At 44.6% G+C, this 14,323-nt stretch overlaps 1 protein-coding gene across 1 annotated transcript in view; it reads right to left on the minus strand.

The window, feature by feature from the left end:
- Nucleotides 1-14,323, minus strand: part of pkhd1l1.1 (PKHD1 like 1, tandem duplicate 1) — a 148,318-nt gene that overhangs the window by 97,274 nt on the left and 36,721 nt on the right. Inside the window, exons 22-30 of the mRNA XM_028790902.2 lie at nucleotides 12,981-13,144; nucleotides 9,154-9,323; nucleotides 7,119-7,266; nucleotides 6,022-6,176; nucleotides 4,915-5,037; nucleotides 4,686-4,791; nucleotides 2,470-2,589; nucleotides 1,659-1,811; nucleotides 1,257-1,378 (exon numbers count right to left, since the gene is read on the minus strand). Coding sequence (XP_028646735.2) covers nucleotides 1,257-1,378; nucleotides 1,659-1,811; nucleotides 2,470-2,589; nucleotides 4,686-4,791; nucleotides 4,915-5,037; nucleotides 6,022-6,176; nucleotides 7,119-7,266; nucleotides 9,154-9,323; nucleotides 12,981-13,144 — 1,261 coding nt within the window. The remainder of the gene's footprint in view (nucleotides 1-1,256; nucleotides 1,379-1,658; nucleotides 1,812-2,469; nucleotides 2,590-4,685; nucleotides 4,792-4,914; nucleotides 5,038-6,021; nucleotides 6,177-7,118; nucleotides 7,267-9,153; nucleotides 9,324-12,980; nucleotides 13,145-14,323) is intronic.

Below are 14,323 nucleotides of genomic sequence, written 5' to 3' on the forward strand. Positions count from 1 at the left end.
GGCCTGACGGAGCAAAGAGAGATCTGTGTTTTTGTGTATCCTGTCCAACGTGTCATCTGAAAAGTCCATTGTGCCCCTGGGTGGTTTCCCGTTAGGATGAATGGACTGTCTCTGTCATGCCTGCCTGCCTGCTTGTCGTGTGTATAGTGGTGGATCAGTCATCACGCTCCTGAAAATCTCACTCCTTGCCACTCAGGATTACCGGTAGATGTGTTTCACTCATTTTCTATGGAAGCTGTTCTCGGGATTGTCATCGTCACACCAAACCACTTCATCCACTTTTGCTGTATTTGACTGTATAAGAACGTTGTCGTGAGTATTTATTGTTGTGGTTTGTTCTTATGTTAAAACCATAGGGGAAAGGGGAGGTTTGTCTGATTGTTGTTGTTGTGTATTGGGTTTTCATTTAATAGATTAGTTATTCATTCGTTGGTTCTGTGTCTCTGTTTGTGAGTGCGTGCGGGTCGGGCCAAGGCTGGGTGTGTCCCTGGAATCTCCACCAAAAAAATAAATAAATTGCCGTCTCATCAACGGTGTGAATCTTAGTGGTGCCGGACCGCTACAAGATGGCAGTTATAAGAAAAGCACCCCTTAGTGACCACACAACTGGCTGTCTCTGAATCTAGTGGGTTAAGTGTCAATGGTCCTGAAGGGATAGGGGAGAAAGCCGACAGTGCAGAATGGACGAGGTCTTTCATAAAGCTGAGCACCTTTCCAAGTCAGAAGGTAGCTGCTTGCCAGCAATAGTCAGAACTAACTTCACCACCCTCAGTAGCGCCTCAGAGCAATCTGATTGGTCAGTTTGGCTTTGGTAACACAATCAAAATAGGAAGTGAGACACACGAGGCATAGGAGGCACGCTGAGAGTCACCTTCAAAGATGGGAAAAATCAAAGAGGACAGGGGGTGAAATGACAGCATCTGAGCAGCTTTACAGGAATACGCTTGACAGAGGGAATCGTTGGGCAAGAGTGGCACAGGACAATATCGAGGAAAGGCAAGTACAGCAAGGGATCTGAAATATTACCTAACCTTATTCTGTTATCAGTCTTCAACAGGTAATATGACTGGTTTATTCTATTTTTCTATTGTCTGTTTTGCTAGCTGTGAAGCACTTTGACCTTCATTCCTCTCGTATGAAAATGTGCTGTAGAAATGAACGTTGTTGGTGGTGGTGGTGATGGCGATGAGCTTTGACAGTACAGCAGGTCCAAACTATCAGGAATATTATTAAGAAATGTGGAGGTAAACACTCACTGCAGGCGTTTGGCACCGGACTGCGTTTAGATTTACTGTCAAAACCGTGCAAAGCTGCTCATTCATTGTGACGGTGGTGTCTGGACCAAATCCGTATCCAGTTAGTGTAAGTACGGTTCCTCCTAAAACAAAACACATAATGAGGAGAAATGAACCAGATGTCCTACCCACCTTTCTGCTATTCACAGTAAGCTACATGGCAAAAATCCATTTGACTTTTTCCATCCTTCGCTAGCAGTGCTTCTTAAATTTCAAGTCTTTTCTCTTTCTCATCAATCTGCTGCTTTGATCATGTTACACATAAAGCTGTCACCTCAATGTTGAAGGACAACTTCACAGACCACCTTCAGCAGCCCCTGCACTCCAAAGACCCACCGCCGACATCCTCTTTTATCTCCTTACCTGCTATGCTGCCAGTCAGAGGGGACGCACTCGTCACTCCCAGCAGGTTGGCAAAGGTGAAGGGGCTTTGAGCCAACCCGACGGCCGGCACATAGACAGTCACTGGAGCGGATCCAGCCGCTGCGTCTCCAACTTCACACGTGATTTGGGTGTCTAAACAACACGATAATAAGGTTTGGGTGAATTCTATCAGAGACAAACATTCCCACAACATGTACACGATACTACATCATACACTGTACACACAGACACAGTGACGGGTGGCCAGGTGACTTTCCTGGCTGGGAAGTCGTTGTAGTGGAAGGACCAGGGGAGTAGATACACCAAGGGCACTGTCTCCCCCACAGCAGTCCATGACACTCACGTAGTGAGCGAGGTAGCAGACCTGAATTTTGTTTGTTGTCACAGGTAGAACTTTTCAAGTATACAGAAAGCACATGACGGCTGGTAACGTATCCTTGTGGTGGGTTTTGTATTATTTTGAAATGCCACTCTCAAGGTCATGTGGCACAATTCCCTGAAAGTGACCCGTCTCGTTGTTGAGGGCCCGAGCAGCTGGACCAGGCCAAGGGGACACACATATAACACCTGGCTGAGGCAGATAGAGGGTCATTTCTGGAGGGTGGGACTGGACTACGTGCCAACCAAGGGAGTCGCCAACCAGGATCCCGAGATGTTTCATCGTGTAACGGGTGCGGCAATGAGCTGCACCAGTGCAGGCTTCCCCAACCTGACCTGACCTGACTCTCTAAGTGACGTCATTTCTGTAAGGTTGGCACGCATGTTAAAAGTCCCTTAAGTAGCTCCATACCGCTTATCTGGGTAACAGTGCAGTTTGCTCCTCCAATAGAAACAGATGTGCTCTCGTTGGCCAAGGAACTTGACAGTCTGGTGCCTGTTATTGTCAGAATGGTTCCCAGAGCAGATGATCCTGAAATAAAGAAGTCAGATTTAATGCTGTTAACATCTGTTCATTCAAATACCCAATTTTCTTATTGAGGAATTCATTTCAAAATAACTCTTATGTGTGAACAACATGACAATCTCCAACCCACTTAATCCAGCTCAGGGCATCTTATACCAGCAGCTCTGGGCACAAGATGCCAGTCAGTCACTTGGCCCGCTCACACACACGCTCCAGATGCTCCAAATTGCTGTGTCTGCCAGCCTAACAACACGGTGGAGAGAGCCGGCTGTGAAATGTCACCAGTCCATAGGCTCGACTTACTAGGGCTTGGCTTAGTCTTACCACGTGAAGCCTGCACACCGACCACAACACAACACGCTCACTCACTGTGAGCAACAGAAACACATTTACACTGGCGGTAACCTCTTCTATCAGCGCATTAACAGTCTCCTAGTGCGTAAGTGACAGCGTTTGGTCAGCTGACAATGTCATGGCATAGGATACGAGACTCTACTGATGGAAAAAGTGTTGTGCCAGTTATTACTGACTTCAAGAGCAAGAAAAAGAGAAGGCGGAGTGGCAGACCCAATAACCAAAAGTGGCAAAGGCAGGCAGGGCGAGTATAATATCCTCGGTTTTTGCAGGCCTTCCTTGGTTTTTGTTGACCTGTTTGCCCATCATTCTGGCACCGACTTCGCCAGCCTCTCCTGGAAATGTAAAAATTTGCATACACAGCACTGCGGCCACATTGCTGCATAGTCAGAACATTTCTGTGTGCAGCGACAATACCGTGTGCATCTGCCAACCGCAGGGAGGTGTCTCCAAGGCTGGAGCCATTTTCACTGTGTGGCGCTTATGTGCAGCACCCGACGCGTCACGTGTAAGCCAGCCTTTACAGGACCCCAACCACCAAGGTTCACTTGAAGCAACCCCATGCCAGGATAGTTCCAAGCAAAGGTTTCATTTGGGGGCTCATCAGGGATCCATTTAGTCAAAGAAAACCAAGCGTAGTGAAGCTGAAATGGGGAAAGCCCTCTGCATAAAGAAGGTGACCTTGCAGTCCATAGCTCAACTGGTCACAAGAAAGAAGGGTGGAAGATCTCCTTTAATACTCCACACTCGTAATCCAGTGGGCTGAGCTCGAGGCCCAGAACTGTGAGTGGGCACACACAACTTTGAGGGGTGCTACCTATGGAGGGAAGCTTCTCTACAGACAGTAGGCAGACATGGTGCTTGAACCCAGGATGCTGGATCTGTGAAGCAGGATGTGCTAACCACTCCAATACTTGAAAGGAGAAGAGGAATAAGATAAAAAACAATAATAATAAGAAGACGAACTGGCAGCAGTGGGTGATAAGCTGGGCTATATATTGGTGGACCCAAGCAAGCCAGAACTTTCAATCTGAAGCAGGAAAGGTTTTGTGGCCCAGCAGGTCCATGCGTCAAGGCAGCCATTTCCACCCATACCACTGACTCACAGTGTAACCGTGAGAACATCACAGAACCTGCCTGTGAATGACTGTACCTTAAATCTCAATTTGAAAAGCATCTATTCATGGCGCTCTTTATAGAACGATGCCATCTAATGGCTTCTGTGTTAATGAATTATGATTGTGGCTAAGGTGGAACCTGGCAAGTCAGAAGACTTTGGCATAGCAGTGATTGGTAAATAAGCAGAGCCTGTAGGGGAAAAACCAGTGGGACAGTCGGCAACAGAGAAAGAGGAAGGTCAACAACAGTAACGTCGACTCAGAATGAAAAATATGAGCCACAAGTCGAGGTAATAAAGCAGAAGTTCTAACATAAGTTAATATCTGAAGTGTAAGCAGACAGCACACCATGACGTCAGATGTTGTGCTACATGACGTAATGTTTAACATTCCAGATCATTCAAAATGATAATATTATCAAAAATAATTAATAAAATATCCCCATAAATCATGGCAATCATGTTCTTCAATAGAAATAAATCCATCCAGCCATTTTCAAAATGGCTTACCCAATTAGGATGCCACTTTCACACACTGGCTCAATGTAGAGGTGCCCAGCTGTTGCCACCTGTTGTTCTCCGGGTTTGAGGGGTGGGCACGTGTTATGAGAGACGAGTCCAAAACACTCACCACTGGTTGGAGTTATTGCTGAAACAACTGGTGTAGTCATCGGGTCCCACTGATAGGTGCAGTTTCCTGAGCACAGTGACATGATATCATTGATATAAACTTGAACCTGGAAGTAAGAAATGGGATAAAGGATGGCACGTTAGGAATATTTCTATGTTAGCACGTTGAAATGCAGTCTTCATTAAGATATTCTTACACAATCGCGGTTATCCACTCCCGTTAAACATACCTGAGGCTCAGTGCTGGGCACACGTAAGGCGTCTCCGAAGATGTGCCGCCTCATTGCCCCGCCATCTGTTAGAGTATTTGCTGTGATGGACGCATTGACCCCGGTGACAGATGAGCTGTTGATCTATATGAGCAAACCATAAGAGGAGAAAGAAATAGAAGCATCTGAATGCTGACATGCAAAGGAAAAGAACTGTACATTCAGAACATACAAGCCTTTGTGTCCTGTCAAATGACATTCTTGTACTACTCATGTTATAAATATTATTTACTGCGCCGTAGCAACATTGTGTTATTCATCGGTTGTTGAGTCCACTTGTCCATTTTAGTACATGATCGTTATTTCTCATTTCTCCAATCAGACTCCAGTGCTACTCCACGTCTCGTATCAGTCGCCACACATCACCACTCACTTGCTACTCAGCACACACAAGCACACATTTTGTTATTTTGTTGTCATTCTCAGAAATTCAATATTTTTGTATTTTTTGGATTTCTCCATGACTCTACTTGTCTCTTTTGATGGTTGGCCTTACTGTTCGTTCATCAGTTCCTCACCGCTCACACTTTGTTCGTCATTCCTCACAACTTACTTCTGGCCCATCACGTATCACTCATCGCCACTCATTTGTCGCTTACCAGGCATCGCATGTGACTTTTCATTTTCTGGGCCACTTAGTGGTGTGCACAATGGTGAGGCATGTGAAACGTAGATTAATAACATATGGACTCAGTCCGTTGGATTATTGCAGGCTCCAAGAAGTGAGGAGTGATGTGTGATGAACGACAAGTGAGCAGTGAAGAATGATGAGTGAGTAGTAAGTAATGAGTCGGGTGTGATGAGCTAAAAGTGAGCAGCGATTCATGATGAGCACATAGTGTGTCAGGTGGTCCAAGGTGTGATGAGCGACTACTCAGTAGTGACAAGTGACGTGTGATGTGCGCAGAGTGAGGAGTCACTACTGATACATGATATGCAGCAACATGCTTGATGTTTGATGACTGCAGAAAAATGGACACCATACACTAACAGCTGATGGGTCTTTTACTCATCAGTCTAGCGAAGAAACTAGACCCTGGTCACACTACATTGTAACTGTCCGATTACCTCAAAGGGCGGCTGGTCCCCTGGCACACTCAGCCACGTCACTGTCCACGAGTAGCCGCGACAATCTCCACTCCTGGAAACTGCCAGTTGCCCCATTTGTGGAATGCTTTCTAAAGCAAACTGCAGGTCCAGAGCTGAACTATTCACAGGGATACCTACACGGGGAAACAGATATGTGCATGTTGTCATAATAGGATATATTTTCTTTTAATTGGCTAAGATTTATGAAATTTACAGGGAAAAACACAATTCCCACATTGTAGCCAAGCCAGGAAGAACTTCTTTATACAAAGAGTTGAAAGGATCTGAAACAAAGTGCCAAGCCGTGGTGTTGAGGCAGAACACTCGACCACCACAGAGCTTATTTCTCCTCCATAAACTCAAACTATTTAAAGTAGACAAGGACCTCATGTTGTCCTTCTATCGTAGTATGATCCAGTCCATGATCACTTTCAGTTTCATTGCCTGGTTTAATAGTCTGACAAACCAAAACTCAAAAAAGCTCCAGCAGATTACAAAGTATGCAGCTAAAGTTATTGGGGCTGATGTAGATGATTTGACTGGTGTGTGTCAGAGGGCAATGCTAAAGAAACTGGAAATCATCTCAGCTGATGACAGACATCCATTACATGTAGAACTAAACTTCAGTAAATCAGGAAGGAGAGTTGCTTTGAAAACCCACACAAATCGCTCCAGAAACTCCTTTCTTCCTAGTGCCATACGACTTTTCAATAAGAAATATCGGAGATAATGTTTAAGGATTTTATATATATCCTGTTACCTTTTTTTTTTTTTTTTTTGGTATAAATATATTTTATCTAACTGCCTTACCTTAACCTTTCTTATTTCTATTTGTCTGTTTTATTTCATTCTGTCTGTTACCTGTTATTAGATGCAACTGAGAAGGCAAATTTCATGTTTACCTGTGTAAACATGACTAAATAAAGAAACCTAACCTAACCTAACCTAACCTAACCTTTAAGGAGGCTCTGGATGAGGTACTGGCACAGCTTAGCTATTATCTAAAGAGACGAGTTTCATAGACTGAAGGATCTCTTCTCGTTTGTCAAATTTCTGATGTGTTTGTTTTCAGTTACCATTGACCACTTGTCCATAGATGCTCAGGTCAAATACACCGCCGACTGGTGGAGATGCAGGCTGAAGTCTCGTTACTTTCATAGTCGCCGCAACATCCCAGTTGGACCCTCCATAGGTGGCAGTCGTCTCACCATCTCCAGAAAGAACCTGCCAAATGGCACAAGTGGTGACAGTGAGTTTTCACACGTGTGTACTTTTTCAAATCAAAAGGAAAAGGTGTTGCTCTTCAGGGGATTTAAATTAAATGGAGCAACTTCGTAATGGTCAAGTAGGTCCATTTCTATTAACCCTTTAAACTCAGCCTCGCTGTTGTCTGTTTTCTGCTATTTTGAAGTAACTGGCTAGAACTTCATTGTACTTCACTCGATATTCATGTCCTACCTCTCAAACTAAAGGTTAGGCTTTTACAGAATTAGTTCTGTTGGACACATACAGTATGTTACAGTAGAATACGTTGCAAAATTCGTAACATTTTTACTAAAGAATGCACTATGAATGTTACTCTTATTTCCTTACATGTCAAAATAAGCTTCCAAACAGTATTGACGTATCAGGAACAAGTAGAACAAAACTTTGGTTATGAAATATCTACAAGGTAAAGAATTATACTGTGTATCTGAATCACAACACCAAGAGTTGTGATAATGAAAAGCATCTTGTGGTGGACAGCACACATGTGCGGGTGTCCCAGTCTGGATGGGATCTGACTCCTTACCCCGCCAGTAGGATGGAAGGATGGGGGGAGACAACCTGTCAGGTCTACTTTGCTATCCTGACACAGTGGATGCCAGACTCCTTGGGCGACACCACTGTTGTTGGACACCTGCAAATCATGTTGGGGAATGGAGTCTGATAGAGCAGCCTTGTCAGGTTCTGTGCGTGCCACCAGGGGGTGCTGCAGGAATGCGTGATCCCTCCTACTTGGAAATTCCGTTAGACGCAGGAGTACTTCCAGTGCCAGGGCACTGCCCATAGGAAGCAATTCTGGGTCAAAGATAAAAGGAGCTGCTCAGCCTCATCCAGGTGAGTCAGAGTTGGGAGGTAGCGGGGAAAAACTTAAGGGAGGAGAGAAGGAGACAAGAGACAGTTTTGTGATTGTCTGGGTCCATCATATCATTGCAGCTGGTTGGATTAAAAATCCATTCATTAAACCCGGAGTTGTGTTGGGTCTCCTGTGTTTGGGGTTTGGGGACTTGGTGACGCCTCCTTCAGGTGACAAGCTTTGCAAACAAAAATTCCAAAATATAGAAAGTAGAATGTGGTGCCATTTGAAACACCCTTCTGATTTAGCAGATTGTAGTCTGTCCCTTTAATTGTACAGAATTGAATCAGGATGCTCAAGACCATCTGGGTGTGTGGGGCTTTGGGCACGTGTTGCTGTGATGCAGCCATTTGGCCATCTCTGTTGGAAGGAAGTTAAACATTACAGCACGGTATCGGGGTCTGCAATACAGCATTTTAGTGGCCATACACTGTACTCTAATTAGAGCAGTGGAAATGAATGAAACGCTTGGAATTCTTGAGTACTAAAACCACATAATGTGTGTATACTTCTCTTAGGTTGTGGATATGATGCAGGTAACCCAAAAAATGACCAAAAACTACCTACACGGCACATTTTGTTATTTTGTTTGTCATTCTCAATATTTGGTTCAATATTTTTATATTTTTGTTTTTCTATGCCTCTATTTTGACTCTTGGGCGAGCCACCATATTGTACCCTGGAAAGCATCTTGTTGTTTGCAATGACTTCCAATTGCTACCTTGTGACAACCCAGAGGTCATGACCCGTGATGTCATCACAGTATGAAAGGTTGGTGACTTGGACTTCCTGCTGTCCAAGATTCCGGATTCACTTCACAAACTTTTTCTGGTGCTGGTTTGTGTTTAATTCTTCCTGAGCTATCAGATCTTTTCTTGCTTTTTGACTTTTGGCTTTTTTGGTTTTGGTTTCTCAGTACCTTTTGTCTCTGACCAATTTCTTTCTGAATTTTGAAGCTTCCTGATATGGTGATTCATTTTACAGTAACTAACCTGTGCGAAGGCAATACCCAATAACGGAAAATCACATCCGCAGTTGAAGGGGGTGAGTGAGATTGTGTAGCAGTTATTGGAAGTCCCCGCTTCTTGGCTCTTCACCACGTCGATGTTGTGCACAAAGACCCCTCGTTCTGCCAAAGCAGCATTTCTCCTCAAAAGCAAGTCTAAAAAAATCAAATAAACAGATGCATCAAAGAGAAGCCCTTCATTATTAACAGGCAGCGGGTCTCGGGTGTTTTCAGAGGAATTAGATATGCGACATTGATTATCTGTACCACCTCACAGGGCAACAGTGCAATTATTTATGTAAAGACAGGGAGAACCACACAATCAGAAAGCAAGCCGAGGTCAGAAACAAAAGTCGATCCAATCTTTCAAACCAACTGGGAATTCAATCCAAAAATCAGAGATCAGGAACAGGGAAGACAAAAAAGTTACTTTTGTGAAAACCAAAACACAATCAAAAATTCAAACTTGTGAACAGAAAGGACATGCTTTCACATAGCAGTTCAAAACTCAGGTAAGATGTGGCCATCCTTTACACGCTTGACCTAACAAGGTCAGGGTCCGAACCAACATGGAATCCCACAAAGTTTTCTAACCCTCTTAGTCCTGCACAGGGTCGTGGAGGTCTGTTGGAGCCTATCCCAGCTGGCATAAAGCGCAAGGTAGGAACAAGCCCTGGATGGGGCACCAGTCCATCGAAGGACAGCCATTAGTGCGTGCCTTCATTATGGCGTTCAGTCTTGCCAGAATTCCTTTGCCTCTCCTTCTGAATTAAAGTTCTGGCACCTTTCGAGTTCTTCTCGTTTGGTTTGGTCGGTCATTCTCCAACCCGTTATATCCTAACACAGGGTCACGGGGGTCTGCTGGAGCCAATCCCAGCCAACACAGGGCGCAAGGCAGAATCCGATCCTTGGACAGGGCGCCAACCCACCGCAGGACACACACACACACACTAGGGACAAATGAAGATCGCCAGTCCACCTAACCTGCATGTCTTTGGACTGTGGGAGGAAACCCACGCAGATACGGGGAGAACATGCAAACTCCACGCAGGAAGGACCCAGGAAGCAAACCCAGATGGGTCTCCTTACTGCGAGGCAGCAACGCTACCAATGTGCCACCATGCCATCCGTTTGGTTTGGTGTTTTCTCTTATACAGTAACTGTTTATTTTTATTATCATTATGACAATGAAGTCATCGTGCATCTGGGTTCTTGTGATTCAACCCTGCTGATGCCACCGTTTTAGTTGCTATTAGAAGGGTTGTGGCTGTCTTGATTATGCCAACTGCTCACTGCTGTCACTATGTGTCACATCAGTGTATGAACATTCTAATAGATGGCATTACCTATTTTACAATGTCCTAGCTTTGGGTAAAAATAATAAATAAATAAATAAATAAATAAATAAATAAATAAATAAATAAATAAATAAATCTTTTGCATGTGTCAGACTATTGAGAGAGGATTATTAGTCTGGGGGCATGGGAGTACAGTGGTTGGAGCTGCTGCTTCACATATGCAGTGTCCTCAATTTGGAACTCCCCACTAGGATGTTGTCTACATGAGATCTGAACATCCCCCCCATGCTTATGTGGGTCTTCACATCTCTAAAGACTTACTGTGGTGCCCGGGTTTTCTACAGTTGCCATACTCCCTTGAACCCAAGACTTTGGTAGTCGTAGACCCAGAATGACTAGAGTGAAGGAGGACACACAACACGGAGTTTGTGTAAAATCTGTTAAAAGATCAGAAGTCAAAACAGTCCTTCGTGCTTGGGTAGCTGGGGTCTTCTTGTGGTGTGAAGCACTAAATCGGCTTTGCTGTCTCCAACCCATCTTCATTCATCACTTCCACTAGTCCATCCCACTTCTGCCACCAATTGCAATGTTTGGGCTGCCCACAGTTGTCATCCTCCCTTAACCCGGGACATAGATAGTCATAGACTGAGATGGACTTAGACAAATGAGGACACAAAACAGTGGCAACAGTGTCCCAAAACAAAGTGCAGTGGAGTCTCCATCAGTACCTAAATAATCCTCCCCCCCTCAGTGTCTTTGACCACTCTACTCTCTTTCAACCATTCTGGTTCACACTCCTGATTCTTCCTTTCTTATCTTCTTGTGGTTTTTTTCCTGCTCCCCATTTTAGACAAATTGGCTACTTTTGTATATCCTTGAGGATGCGGTATCCTAATTATAATACGTGGAGTGCCGATGTGCTCCACAGCGAGCACCCCGCGGATACAAGCACAGAACTCGAGACCCATTGCATTAACTAAAAAGTTGCACACACCCACAGACCCCCAGGTCACTTCACTGGACTGGCATTTCCAAATTAGCCCAAGAGTGGGTGTGTGAATGGGCCCTCTGGTGACCTGGCACTCTTCCCAATTTGATTTTGCTCTGATAACACTGTATTAATCCATTACCAAGGAGGAATGGTCTTTTCCTCGGCATGACCTTTTGGGTGGTCAGAGCGCAGGGTCCGCCATGGTACGCAACCCCTGGATCAATTTTCAGGTTAGGGGCCTTGTTCAAGTGGCCAACAGAGCAGCCTTGTGCCCTGTGCTTCTGGGATGGACACTCTGAACTGATCCTAAACTGGATTTAGCAGGTTGATGATGGTAATGACCATTAGTTAGTCGAAGAACTTAGTTTTCAGTTTGGACGATGAGCTTTGTCTCTTAATTCCCACACAATGTTGGGAATTTTTAACATGGATTTGTATGGGATAAGATATGTCTGGAAAAATGACAGAGGGTGACGTGCCTTCTACGGTTATGCAATGCAGTCACCTTATAGCAGTTGTACGCGTTGTAGCTACATAACTGTTGCTTCTCCGCGTAACAAGAAAAATAGAGAAATGTGTTGGTAAGAATTCATAAAATAATTCATTATTTACTGATTAAAATAAGACACCAACCGGACTGGCTGTTTAACCTGATCAGATCTGAAAGACTCGAGTACACTGGTGAGTATTCTGTGTTGGGAATTCCTTTGTCCACAAACTCGTTCATTTGACCACCTTGGTGGGAATCGGTTCACTGAGGGTTACACAAAGAGTGCCTCCATTCTTTCAGCGGTAACATTCAAATTTCAAAATGCCATTTTCATAGCAAACGACAGGTAGGACTATGGAGTTGCTTTTCATAGACGGTAAACTGCTCTGTAATCCTTACTAAGACGTGAACAGGCAGTCAGTAAAGAGTCAGCGACCTGAGCAATTCAGACGAGACCCTCTGGCCAAAATGACTTCACCTCACCTCTCGCCCAAGGTGGGCTGTAGTCACACCAAGCCCCTGGTTGCTTTGGATGATTGTTTTTCTCACGTTTATCTGGGTTCTGATGGGGGCCCGTTTTCTGACTTTGGTTACCTTTCTGAATTCATGCACTTAATCACACCACATTTTCCACGTTGGTCACATAGGTGTTGTGATCTTTTGATATTTTCAATTTCAGGATTTTTGCTTCTCTGTCTACAATATCAGCATAGCACTCCGATTCAGCCTGACTGATCAGTTTACCATTTTTTGGAGGAGGTCATTTGCCATCTCTTTTGCTTATTATTCCGGTCATGTACAGTAAATACGAGATCAAATTTGCAATATTTGCATTTATAGCTTTGATGTGCTTTTGTGCCACGGCTTATAAAACGCTGCTTAGTCTACAAGTCTAGAATATGGTGGGGTTTGATGCTCACTGATGCACACCCACGTAACTCAGATACGGGCAGGTAACTCATAGATTTGATTCGATCCACACATTGAGTTGCTGTGAGATTAGCACAAGGCTCTAACGGGCTGCACTCTCTTACCTGGTGGGCTGAATGATGAAGGTCCACTTCCCCAGTAGACCGTGTCGATGAAGAAATCCTGGTTTGGATCGCTCTGGGAAAGAGTAATTTGTTGGAGTGAATAAAAAGATCCAGGATATGAGGCCTGCAAACTCTGCCGAAGGTCAATGCAGGTGTACTGCCACCTGGGGAAGGTGAAAACAGACACTTTAAAAAGGAGCTGGAAACAATCTCTAGGCAACATTCATGCAAATGAAGTCAAAGTAAAGCTAATTACAGACAGAATCTATCAAGTTAAACACTAACACTAATGGGAAACACGACTGGAGAATTTAAAAAGGCTTAACAGTCCAATAGAACTTTGGCTGCTCTTGCTGTTTTCTCATAACCTCCATTAAACCTTTTGGGTTGTAAGATCACCTAATTCAGTTTCACAATCCTCGCACCTTGAGGTGCCAACCAGTTCTCATGCCTTTCTCTAATCTCAAGGCAGCTTAGTCCAGTTTAGGGTCACAAGGAGAAGGAGCCTACCAGAGGTACAGGGGTGGCAGGTGGAAACCCACCCTGGACAAGATGCAGGCACTGGGGACTGTGAAACATGTTTGGGGACACGGGAGGAACATTAATTAACTTGATCTTTATTACAATGCCATCACCATACTGTCATGTTCTTGTGATTCATCCCTAGCAATGCTAACATTTCATTTGCTCTGTTCTTGTTCCTGTCATAAGTCTCTGTTGTCGCCAAGTGTCACGTCATTGTGTTACTATCATGTGTCACTCTTATCACTACATGCCATGTTATTGCATTGCTATCATGTGTTTCTGTTGCCACTACATGTTGTGTCATTACATTGCTATTATGTATCACTGTTGTCGCTAGGAGGGTGGCACGGTGGCGCAGTGGTAGTGCTGCTGCCTCGCTGTAAGGAGACCCGAGTTCACTTCCCGGGTCCTCCATGTGTGGCGTTTGCATGTTCTCCCCGGTTTCCTCCCACAGTCCAGAGACATGCAGGTTAGGTGTATTGGCGATTCTTAAGTGTCCCGGGTGTGTGTGTCCTGTGGTGGGTTGGTGCCCTGCCTGGGGATTGGTTGCTGTGTTGGCTGGGATTGGCTCCAGCAGACCCCCGTGACCCTGTGTTGGGATATAGCAGGTTGGATAATGACTGACTGTTGTCGCTAGGTGTCAGGTAGCATTACTGCAACGCTTTTGTGCATTTCTGCTGTTGCTACATGATAGCATTGCAATGATGTCACATGTATGTCTGTTGCTGCTACATGTGATGTCACTGTGTTGCTATCGTGAGTCTCTTTTGTTGCTACGTGTGACATCATTGCATTGCTATCGTGTGTCTCTGTTGCCA

Source organism: Erpetoichthys calabaricus, chromosome 13 (genome assembly GCF_900747795.2).
Source record: "Erpetoichthys calabaricus chromosome 13, fErpCal1.3, whole genome shotgun sequence".
NCBI classification, from domain to species: domain Eukaryota; kingdom Metazoa; phylum Chordata; class Cladistia; order Polypteriformes; family Polypteridae; genus Erpetoichthys; species Erpetoichthys calabaricus.